This window comes from Erpetoichthys calabaricus, chromosome 6 (genome assembly GCF_900747795.2).
Source record: "Erpetoichthys calabaricus chromosome 6, fErpCal1.3, whole genome shotgun sequence".
In the NCBI taxonomy this organism is placed as follows: Eukaryota; Metazoa; Chordata; class Cladistia; order Polypteriformes; family Polypteridae; genus Erpetoichthys; species Erpetoichthys calabaricus.
This window is the reverse complement of record NC_041399.2, coordinates 85313149-85325931: the sequence shown is the minus strand read 5'-3', so window position 1 is coordinate 85325931 and position 12783 is coordinate 85313149. Positions and strand designations below refer to the sequence as shown.

At 38.4% G+C, this 12783-nt stretch overlaps 1 protein-coding gene across 3 annotated transcripts in view; it reads left to right on the top strand.

The window, feature by feature from the left end:
* Nucleotides 1–12783, top strand: part of LOC114653460 (ubiquitin thioesterase otulin-like) — an 82891-nt gene that overhangs the window by 30814 nt on the left and 39294 nt on the right. For 2 of the 3 annotated variants that reach the window (XM_028803798.2, XM_028803797.2), the window contains 3 exons: nucleotides 1145–1327; nucleotides 4797–5099; nucleotides 8429–8517. In XM_028803798.2, the coding sequence (XP_028659631.2) occupies nucleotides 1145–1327; nucleotides 4797–5099; nucleotides 8429–8517 (575 nt within the window). The remainder of the gene's footprint in view (nucleotides 1–1144; nucleotides 1328–4796; nucleotides 5100–8428; nucleotides 8518–12783) is intronic. The other variant, XM_028803799.2, reaches the window with a different exon arrangement.

The following is a 12783-nucleotide window of genomic DNA, read 5'->3' as shown; positions in this document are numbered from 1 at the left end:
AAGGAGAGTTGTGATCCGAGAGACTGTGTTTGTGTGTTTGTGGAGGGATGGAGAGTTAAGGCGGGTGTTGGAGTCACGTGATTTTCTCCCCTCCCATTCACCTCATTTCATTCACTTCATTTCGCTCTGAGCTGAGCTCCGCAGCTGGCGCGGTCTTGCTGTTCTTGATTTGCTTTTCACATGGCCAACTATACGTTGCATGCTCAAGAGTAAGCTCAGCGCACAACTAGGTCATATTACAACCGGAGGGGTCAACTGACAACATGGTATACAAAGTGATCCTTAACAAATAATTATTGGTATAATTTCCCTCAGTTTATTATTTAAATTTTAAAGCAATACTTCGCCGCTGCGAAGCGCGGGTATAGTGTAAGATCAGCCCAGCTACAGTCAGACACAGTCTCACAATGTCCCATACACACGTTTATTTTTCTTATGGCTTTGCAGCACCACACAATGCACAAGTCAGTCACCGCAATTCAGCTCAGTCCTTTTCTTTCTTTCCTTCCTTCCTCTTTGTTTACCACCTCCACTTATCTTCCGCATGCTCCTTCCTCTCCTGACTCTGGCTCCTTGAATGGAGTGAGGAGGCCTCTTTTATACTGCACCTGGAAGTGCTCCAGGTGTGTGGAGGAAGTGCTGCAGACCAAGGCTCCGGAGCTGTCCAGGCGCCCCCTGTTGGTGGCCACTATGCAAACCAGGGGTGCGGCCCTCTTCTGATCCGGGGGAGATACTGCTGCTGATATGTCCTCTTCCCTGGTCTTATCCTCAGTTGAGTGTCCCGACCGGGCAGGCTAATTACATTTTACCCAAAACTATAACTGCTTTCTGAGTAATATTTATTTCTCATCCAGTCATATATACATTAAATTTGAAAAGCCTTTAGCCCTTTGTTGTACCCTGGCATATATGGGTTTATTATACCTGTAGAGAATTTTTTATCCACATCTTTTCAAAAGCCAGATATGCTGCTGTATTTACTTAAAATAAAAATACAGATTCATACACAATTTAAAACTTTTTCAAGCTATGTGTTTAATGAGACATAAAGCTGTTTTTATTGAATCTGTTTTTGTAGTGTGATAACGAGTGTAACATGAATGTACTCATTTATCTGGAAATGTATTCTTTTTTTCCTTTAAAGAGATGGACTGGAGGCTGCATCATCAAGAAAAGAAATAAAATATGGTGGTTTTACTGGTGGAGTACAGCAGAGTGCTGTAAACAGAACTGGCATAGCCAGTGATCCAAAGTCAGACAACAAAGTACAAGAAACAGTAGGTGAGCAGCAATGCAACCAAACCAGTCATCGTACTGCAAATGACAGGTATGTATGTGTGTGTATGTATATATGTTTATGTGTATTGTGGCGGGTGGCCGGGTCCCATGCACGACCGGGACGCCCTTTCTACACATGTTCTGGGGGAGCAATCATGGACTGCTGAATATCTCCCCGGGACACTTGGTGGCAGTCTCCCTGACTGACGATGGTGTCTCAGTTTCCCACAGGGCTCCATGGGAGATGGAGTCCTCTTCAGCCCTGTTGGGATATGGGGTGCCCACCAGGATGTGCTGCATGGGTCCCTGAGCCGGCCTGGACAACTCTACAGCCCCGCCCGGAAGTGCAATCAGAAGCAGGTGATCAAGCACCTGGAGCACTTCCGGGAGAGTTATAAAAGGGCCGGCAACCACTACTTGGGGCCAGAATTGGGAGGAAGAGGACGAGGTTGCCTGGGAGGAGTGGTGGTGCCAGAGGAAGGATTGTGTTGTTGAGTAAAGTGCTTTGGGACTTTGTTGTGGCTGTAGGGTTCACGGAGAAGAAGTGCCCTCCAGCTGAAGAAAAAATAAGTCTTGTTGTGTTTTTACACGTGCCTCAGTGTCAGTCTGTGCCTGGTTGGGCGCAATTTAGTGCCTTTCTCACAGTATGTTTGTGTATACTGTATATATATATATATATTTCTCTTCTGGTTCGTCCTGCTTCCTCATCAAAACCGTTCCTGCCCACATGCAGCCGACATGGCATTTCTCAATTCCTATTCGTCCTCTTCCAAACCCTTCCCCACGGTGCCTGTGGCTCCTCTTCAAAACCAGTCCCACACACACGCAGCCGACACAGCATTACTCGATTCCTATTCGTCCTCCTCCAAACCCTTCCCCACGGTGCCTGTGGCTCCTCTTCAAAACCAGTCCCACACACACGCAGCCGACACAGCATTACTCGATTCCTATTCGTCCTCCTCCAAACCCTTCCCCACATTCTTCCAGTGCGATTCCTGCAACAAAACTTTTCAAACGCGAAACTCACTTGCTAAACACAAGAAAAGGCATTCTTCCCAACAACTATATGAGTGCCAGAAATGCAATAAGAAGTTCACTACACAGGATTGTCTGACTAAACACAACAAAACTGATTCACAACTCTTGCAATGCGACATCTGCAATGCAACATCTGCAAAGCAATGTTTCCAAACCAACGCAGTCTCAGCAGACATACACACAATCCTCTTCCCGTTACCACAGGTACTTCTTCACCTAATTCCTGTCTTCCCATCCACGAGTACAACATTGGGACTCCAGACCAGCAGTGCAAACACTGTCATGCACTATACTGGCCTGCTGAGCGTAATACTTCCAACAAGTACTCAAGGTGCTGCCACAATGGTAAAGTAGCTTTACCACCTTTGCGGGACCCACCTGTGTCTTTACAAAAGCTTCTTACACAGCAAACATCAGAAGCTAAAAATTATCATGAACACATTCGAGACTACAACTCTTCTCTAGCGTTTGCTTCCATGGGTGCACAGATAACTCAACCTCCTGGCCACGGACCATACTGTTTTAAAATACACGGGCAAATTTATCATCAAATCTCTCCACTATATGCTAACACTTCTACCTCTCCAGGATATGGACAGTTGTATGTTTCTGACACAGCGCAAGCTACTGAAGTATGCTTACAAAATAAAGCAAACTCTGCATGCAGCGAAAATGTATTTCTCCAGCTAGATTATATGCTCAGAACCATCAACCCCTTCACTAAATCATACAAACACATGAATGAAATCACTCAGTCCAATCCAACAGCATCTGTATGAATGGTTTTCAAGGAAAAACCTAGGCAGGATCTACGACGATACAATGCCCTGACATGTCACACCGATGTTGCAGCGATTTTCGTCGGAGAAGATGGCGAACCGCCTGCCGAAAGGGACATTTGCATCTATCCCATAGGCAACTCCCGTAAACAGATTTCCACGCTCAATATGAATTGCGATCCTATGGTTTACCCACTTTTTTTCCCTTACGGAGACATTCGCTGGCACAAAGATTTACAACATGTCACCCTATAAAAGAATCGCCAAGCGAATAAGGTTTACTCAATGCCAATTTTACGCGTACAGATTAGGAATGAGGAATACATTTATTATTGTGCACTCCAGCGGCAAACTATTCCAACAGTATGTCGTAGATGCGTATGTTAAAACAGAGAGCGCGCGTCTCAACTATCTCAGATTACATCAACAAGATCTGCATGTGGAACAATACAAAGCACTATCAGATGCACTGCAAGCAAACACTGAAAATAAAAACGTACGTGTAGGCAAAATGATCACTTTACTGTCCGCATTTCCAGGAAGTCCAAGATACATGCAACAAAACTATCAGGATGCCATGGCCATAGTACGTAAATTCGTAAAGCCAGATTTATTCATCACTTTCACATGTAATCCTGCTTGCCCAGAAATTCTACATGCACAGTCGGATACCCAAAGACCACAGCACAGACCTGATATTGTAGTACAAGTAGATCTTTTGACTCGTTATCTGTCGTCTCCACCAAAACACCTATTCACAACTGCGTCTTTCAAGAAGTATTTATTTCTTCTTGATTTCTGAATTCCTTTCTCACCGTTTTCCGTTCCTGTTCTTACACCGCCGTATGCTATGGCGGGCTTCGGCTAGTATATATAAAATTCTAAGCCTAAAAGTGCTTCAATTCTATGTGACGTTTTTATTTCACGTTTTTTGTCATGCTTTAAATCTGTCTTATTTTAAAACCTACATATATGTTTGGTATCATTCTTTTCAGAATTTATCAAACGTTAATGTGATGTTGTTAGATTTTCATATTCTTATTCCGTTTTTAAATTATACACTAAAATATCAAGAACTCACGCCCCACGAGACAAGACTTTGTACCAAGAGATTTAACCACGCCAGGGGCCAGAAATAAAAGACAAAGAGTAGACGACAAAGACAGCAGCTGTACAGGCTTTTAAATGTCCGAAGCACTGCATGAGATGCAGATCATGCGGCATGGTGGCAGCAGCAACAAGTCAGCAGCTGATTGAGCAAAAAAAGAAACTGTATTTGTTTCCCATTGTATCAATACTGCTTTAGTATTAGTTGTTAATATTGTTTTATATTAGAGTGAAAGTTGAATGATTTGAAAAATACATTTTAACCATATTTATTTTCAACCATATTCATTTTCAATATTACATACAGTTGAACAGTTTGCCTATTACTAGATTCTGTCTGTGAGCAGATTCAAAATATTGGAAAAAGCATTCTGTTAAATTAGTCCAATGGTTTTTATGCAATACATTGGCTATAAGCCTTAATTAACTCTTGATTTTAACGGGTGTTTTGGACTAGTTGTTGTTTTAACAAACCACATAAAATCTATAATGCTTAAAATAATGATAAAAAATATATGCCTTTATAGGTATGAATTGAAACTTAATATCAAATTCAATTTGCATTAGTCTAAATTTGAATTTTATCTTTTTCAGTTCAAAAGAAATAAGCATCCTTCACCAGACTGACCATATACTGTGTCAAAAATGTACAGAAATAAATGAAGTTGAAGATTTAGATGACATTGGAGAGGATTTTACAAAAGAAAATGCTAGGTGTGCAGTATCAAATGGCAGTAATTCACTAAGCCATAATTATAATGCTCCTAGTGCAGTAATGGAGACACAGAATGAAAATGAATCCACAACTGAAACCTATGGTCATCAATCTGATACTTTTTTGGATCATAACACTCCAAAAGAACATACTGATGTTGCAAATGAACCTGATACAGCTAGGTATGAACAAAGCATTATTTTTATTTGCCTCGACTGATTAATAAGTAGAACTTCCTATGATGTTGACATATTTTTGATGTAGTTCAGTGGATACTCTGTTATTAACTTGTATTACGGAATTTCTTTTGGTCAGCATTATTTGTAGGGAGCAAGTGAATTAACTTATGGTGAAATTAACCTACGTTAGGGAAAAAGTTTTTGGCTTGGAAACTTGCTAAACAAAATTAATTCCGAGATACTTATTATATTTCTGGTATTTACTTACTTAAAAGCAAGGGAAGAACTATAACTAAAGGATGACTCTCTGATCTCTCTTGGGGGCCATGTCCGGGGTCGTCTGATGCTAATATGTACCTCATTGTGCTTTTACTGTGCTTTCCTGATGTTGACTGTCAAAATAAATGTATTTATGTTTAAATCATTTATTGAATAATATTTGTCAGTTGGGAGGATGTTTTCCTTTAGTTTGCAAAGCAAACACTGCTCCAGGAAAAAAAAAAAGAAAAAATTCCAAAAATAATATGTACCTTTTATGACCAATTCTGTATAATTTATGAAGTGTCTCAAGAGATTTCAGTACATCCCTTAAATTTAACTTGAGATCCTTGGAGATTTCTCTGAGTAGGTTTAGATCAGCACATGGATTATATTTTTTAGATGGCCAATTTTTTAAAAATTGGCAGGTTCTTTAATTTCTTGGCCAGTAATCTGTTGTGCTATGAAATGATTTACTGGAAGTTCTGTTGCCTTAGAGGACTGGCCAAAGATATAAATGAATTGAAAACATAGAAGTGTTTAAAGTGCCAAAAGTTGTTATATTACTTTTGGTCAAAGATGAAGTTACTCAATTTGGGAACCTAATCAAATTGTATATTGATTATGTGTTTCAGGGTATGAAGTGTAAAGCAAGAATTCTCAATTACAACATGGGTTTCTTACTTTTATTATGACACAGAGGCAAAAATGCATTTTTAAGAGAAACAGAAACTTCAACAGCAGTTTTGTGCATCAACATTGTTTCATCTGAGGACCTGTTGAGCCCTTTTGATGTTGTCATGTTGTGTTTTAACACTCATCTGTATGCATAACAACAAATTAGACCCCGTGTTTCATCTTTATGTAAAGAAAGCCTTGTTTTCTGGGCTTAAATAATGTTATGTTCTTAAACAATTTGCTAATCAGTTGCTCCTGTTTTGATGCAAATTGAAATGTTTATGGTATAATAAAACTACAGCTTCAGTGTTGTGTGCACATTATATCTACAGTACTGTTTATGCTGTTTACCTCTATTTCTTTCCCGTTTCATTCATCAATTGCTCAAAATTACATAAAGACTACATATATTAATGCTTTGTTTTTGTACAGTAAAGATTAGTTTGGATTGAAACAGGGATTTTGATAGAACCAAAAAGTAAAATGTTAATAAACCAAGTAGTGAATTAAAAAGAGGATTTAGAAGAACAAAAAAATTCTGTTTTTTTTATTGTAGTATATTTTGATGTCTCTATAAACGTTTTTAGCTCAAAAAATTAATAAACACTTTTAATTAAGGTCATCATGTCATAATCAATTATGATTATGGTCATCATGTCAAATAATCAGTACACTAATAATAATAATAATCAGTAGACTAGTGAGATTTGGATGTCAGATAAGGAAAGCGGTGGCGTAGTGATGTTTGTTTGGTCTTGTGGGCAATGCTTGAAGTGGACCAGTACGAGCAGTGCTCTAAGCTTCAAAGGCCCCCTCCTCTCCCCCTTCGATATTATATATACATGGTCTCAGACCTCCAAGTGGAACTCCACTCCCCGTTGTGTAAAAGTAATAACATACTGGGAAAAGAAACAAGGTGCTGACTAAACAGAGTACTGCCAGTAATTTGGTTCCAATTCAAGCACCTCTTGCAGGCAAATTGAAATGTAATTGTACTGAGTACACGTGATAATAAATAAGAAATAAACCGAATACACTATATATAAATGTTATGCCTTGTATTTTTTTTAAAAACTGTGTGCCATTGTGTTCCTGTATGCACATCATGCATTGCAGGCTTAGAATAACAATTAATGTTCAGTTTTTTGTGACATGGCATTTGCACGCATGATAAGGAAAGGAAAAATTTGCACTACAGCCAAGGCACCATAAAACACAATGAAGTATGCTTTTTTTGTATAATGCATGCCGAATAGCCCTTTCTATACAAACGATGGTAGACAAACGACAACTAAGTGACATGTTTGAGTGAGTAAAAGTAATTAGTAACTTCTTGTTTCCAAAAAAAAAAAAATCTGGTTTCTTGTTGGTACACATTTATTAAAAATTCAAGTGAATCTCTCTGAAACTCTTTGTGTTTAGTGCCAATATGCCATTTGTAGCAATTTTAAATGAACTTCGAATGAATCACCTTTGAATCATCACAGTAACTTTACTGAATACTGCTACATTTGCTTAGTTGCAGCAATCTGTGAGACAACAAAACTACTGTGCCCAAGCCAAAACACCTGTGCACCATACACAGAACAGACACTTTCTGTGGTGATATTGTGAACTTTTAAGACATCGCACATCCTTACTAGACACCTAATTCTAAGTATATAGTGAAACTGAGCAGAAGCAAATTTAAATCCACTCACAGGATCTGTTTTGGTAAAGCACAGAATCAGTTCAGGCCAATTAGTGTAGGTGCTCTTTACCATGGCATCCCCAGTCCTTCCTTAGTCCTTAATGGCAGCCTCAAGACAGCTTCACTTCATTGTATACTGAGTCCATGTTCTGGCTTTTAACAAACTGGAGGAAAATGACAAGCCACTTGCCACATTAAAAGGGGAATAATGGTCCAATTTTACCTGGATTTGAATCATATGCTTCTTATGTTAGCTAAAATATATTTTGCCATCCTTCCATTAGTGGCCTCACTATATTGGTATATTTGGTTTGTTTTTCAAATCTAATGTTAACTACTCTTATAGCCCCCTGTGAGAAAATTGCATCTTTTATTCTGTGTGTCAGATCTTTCTCCTCTGTATTGATGTCCTTCTAGAACACCTTGTTCACTGTCACTCTCACTGCTCTCATACGTTGACACTGCTTGAGCCTTGTAATCCCATTCCTCATCTTATGCAATCTTTTACATCTTCTCAACTCTTTTCTACCGGGCAGCCTCTTATGTCATACTTTAGATGGTAGCTCATATAATTAAGGATGTTATAATTCGGTGCTTTGAACTAAATGAGTAAACTAAATTTTTCCCCTACATTCACCACTGTTTTATTTTTGTAAAGCCCAGAGAAATTCTGTTAAGTTTTTTGAATGTTGTTGCATTTTTGCAGTGAAATTGACCTGTACCGTGGAGAAGAAGAAATGCAAGAAGGTAATCACCTAGATGAAAACAGGACCAGAAGTGAAGAATATTTGTTGGGTGAGATGCATTTCAGTGGCTATATTTTATTATTTTTTATTTTTCATCCTCCACGCTTCAGAATTTTAAATGTTACATGCAGTAAAAACATGGACTAAAAATCTGCTTTTAATCAAGCTGCTTTTTCTTCTTGAAATGACAACATAAATACTTTTATTCCTTTACTGTCTGATGAATGACAGAGAGGAAATGTAATTTATAGTGAAAAAGTGGGAGGGTCTAAAACTTGAACATCAGTCAAGTAGGAGGCTTGGTGGACCCATGAGCAGATGGTGTACAGAAGCAAACACACTAATACAGTATATAGTTATATAGTATTATTTGTGTAGTTAATAAAAGGATAGGTTTGGTATTTCCAAGCCAGAGTTATTCCTTCACAATCATTTGCCACTTAAAAATGAAGAATGTTTCAAAATTCTAAAAATTCCTTGTCTGTTTTTGCAGCCTACAGTGGAGCTGAAGAGTACCAGGGACCATAGGTGAATCAAAAAATTTATCAAATACGTCCACTATGAAGCAGCAAACATTTTGATTGAAGGAAACATGCCTTCCACATTTATGGGGCATCATTGTGATAATGAAAAGAAACTGGATATAATTATTTTATCACAAATTCTTGGTACTGTATTTCTTGAAGTAAGAATACATTTCCAATTCTCTTGTCTGTTCATAGCCACTGCCAAAGATCATGACAACCCCAACAAGCCTCCAGTGCCAAGCTGTATTCTTATAATATACTTTTTCTTCTGCACAATTAAAAAAAATGAAAAAGTAGAGTGTGTTATAGACAACATGAAGCATCTCAAACCAATTATCGACTTTTTTAATGAATGATGAGTCACTCTAGCTGAGGATATGGTAATAAAAGAACTTGGGATAACCTGCTTAAACTCGCTGACACTTAACTCATACCTATCAGTCTGTAAATATGCAGGGGAACCTGTGAAAGCCATGCAGTCTCTGGTGCTGTGTGGCAGATATGACTGCTGTATGCTGCCTGGAGAAGTGAGCATAAAATAAGCTCCTTGAGTTGTGGTGTACGGTTGCTACAGGTTGCTTGGGCAGATTTTTGATGTAGGGGTAAGCAGACACAGTATAGAGCACTTTGGGCGCATTTCCCCGCTGCTAGAGTCTATCAACCCTAATATGTAGCTGCCGCCTAATCTGGGATGTGGACCCTGGCCTTATGTTGGTTCAAGAGAGCTGGGGGAAAGAGTGGCAAATGGTTTGCCTTGGGGGTGGGAAAAAAAGGTAGTTTTTCTGACCACTTCTCTGGCTCTTGCACCCCGGCGCATTAAATATTTTCTTTCATTGAAGCACCTGCATTATCAATGTAGTAGCAGCAGGGAAAATAATGGGAAATAATGAAATAAGCTTCTGTATAGTGAAAGAACAAAAGTGATTGTACGTGTGACATTTTCACTTATTATTGTGTAGTTCTCTACAGAACAGAGACGATTCACATCTGGACATCAGTACTCAATAATGGTGCTTGGCGATGTCTGTCTGAAGTGAATCATTGGCACAGGGGCTGGGGCTTAAAGGTTGCCATGGAGGAGGATAGTCTGTGGAGTAAAGTACACAGTTGATCTCTTTTCAAAATGGCTGAATGTATTTTGCTTAAAATGATGTAGACATGGTGTTTTGCAATATGTATATAATCTCAAGACACAGATCAATAAAAACATTTTTGGCTCGGAAAATGGACGTATTTGGTAAATTTTAAACCTTTTCTTTATAACGGGACTCTTCAACTCAATTATAAAAGGCGAGAGTGGGCTATTTTTTAATTCATAAAATATACTTCACTTTAGAATGCAGTTTCAGGTGACAAATTAATGTATGCCATGATTGTGAAGAAAATAACTTCGAATTGAAAAATAGTTGAGGAATGTTTGTATAACATACTTTTGAGGCTTTATATGGAGCACTGTGTGCAGTTATGGTTTCCATTTTAGAATAATGACAAAGCAAAATAAGTTTAGAAAATAATTAATAGACTACTTCCAGGACTGTGGGGTATAAGCTGTGAGGGATGACAGGACGAAAGAGATGATTGTTGACTTCCGGAAGGCTCATGCTGTTCACACCCAATTGCACATTTAGGGCACTGCAGTTGAGCTAGTCAGGTGCACCAAATTCCTGGTGTGCAGTTGGCACTTGACCTTGTTTGTTCAATAAACACCACCTCCATCACCAAGATGCCACATTGGCAGAAGAAAGGAAGCCTACCTCCCCACATTCTTACCATATTTTATGGTGGCATCATTAAGAGTGTTCTGACCAACTGCATCACTGTCTGATTTGGAAACTGCAGTGTCTGACTGTAAAGTCTTACAGTGGAATAGTGCACACAGCAGAAAAGATCATTGGGACCTCTGTGCCCTCTATTAAAGACATCTTTTATAAAGTGTTGCATCTGCAAGCCCACTAAATTGTGATGGACCGCTCCCACCCCTCTCATGGTCTCTTTGTCTCACTTCCATCTCACAGGAGGTACTGTAGCATCCAAACCAGTTGTACCAAGTTGTGCAGCAGCTTCTACCCTTTAACTGTCCAGACTTGGAACTCTGTGCTGCCCTCAGATCTGCTCCTAGTAGTTTATTTATATGCAGTACATTGTCGCACCTGTTATTACAGTTGTCTTTTATTATTAGTCGATGAATTATTTATTTATTACCATCTATTTAAAATGATTACTATCTATTAAGTTACATATTATGTATTGTTTATCTATTTATAGTGTAGTTATTTACTTGTCTTGCATTTCTCTTGTATTCATGTGTATGTTGCACTATGGTCCTGGGAATTGTTATTTCATGTCACTATATGGTGCAGTACTGTGTGGATGGTATGATAATAAAACTACTTGACTTGACTGTAACATTGAAGCAAAGGTATACAAATGATAGTTATCTCTTGGAAAATCATTTATACATTTTTCTTTTTTATGTCTTAGTCTCAACCTTTTTAGATAATTCCCAAAAAAACGTATTTGTTGAACACAGGTTTCTGCAATAATATTAGGATTTCAAAAATGTATAATATATATATTTAGTTAAATGTGGTTATTTAGTAAATTTTTCTGTCTTATTGTGTCATAAACTAGTATATATCTGTATTCTTACAATTTTTTCTTTGTACTAATGTTATTAACATATCCAACTAGTAAAGGAACATTTTGCAAAACAAGGACAGAACATACTTAAGCCAGCAAATTAACTGTTTTCTTTTAATTATGTTTTGCTCTTAATTGAAAAGTATGTATGTAATATGCACATTTTGATAAATAGTACAAATGTTGATTTAAAGTGTGAAGACTTTATTAAAGTTTGATTTCAGGTAAAAAGAAGTTCATTATCTATACATATTAATAAAAGGCAAAGCACTCACTGACTGACTGACTCATCACTAATTCTCGAACTTCCCGTGTAGGTGGAAGGCTGAAATTTGGCAGGCTCATTCCTTACAGCTTACTTACAAAAGTTAGGCAGGTTTCATTTCGAACTTCTAAGCGTAATGGTCATAACTGGAACATGTTTTTTGTCCATATACTCTAATGGAGGAGGCGGAGTCACGTATCGCGTCATCACGCCTCCTACGTAATCACGTGAACTAAAAACAAGGAAGAGATTTACAGCACGAGTCAAACGCGGGAACGAAGGTAAATGACGTTAATTTTTGAGTGTCTTGTAATACTGTGTAAGCATACATATTAACACATGTGCAATTAAACGTGTGCATTTATGGGGTGATTTCTCAGGCTTAAAAGCTCGCCTTTTATCAAACGCGGGAACAAAGGTAAATGACGTTGTTCACTGTCTTTTAGTACTGTGTATGCATACATATTAACACATGTGCAATTGAACGTGTGCATTTACGGGGTGATTTCTCAGGCTTAAAAGCTCGCCTTTTACTAAAAAGGTAAATGCAAAACTATTTTCAATCATTCTATGATCTGCTTCTCACAACTGAAGGCACCGTGGCTGATGTTACGTCACTTGATGGCCAACCATAAGCGTTACCTGGTAGGTAACCAGCCACTCACTTCACTCCCTTACGGGAATCGAACCTCTGAGGTTTTCTTTTGTTCTTAATTAAAATTTAAAAGCAATACTTCACCGCTGCTAAGCCCCTCTAGCGCTGACGTCCGAGGTTCGATTACCGTCAGCAAGTGCAGTGAGTGTGTACGCCTGATGAGCCAAGAATAAGGGGGAAAGACGTGTCGCGTACTCTTTGCATTATTTGACAGTAAACTATTTTCAA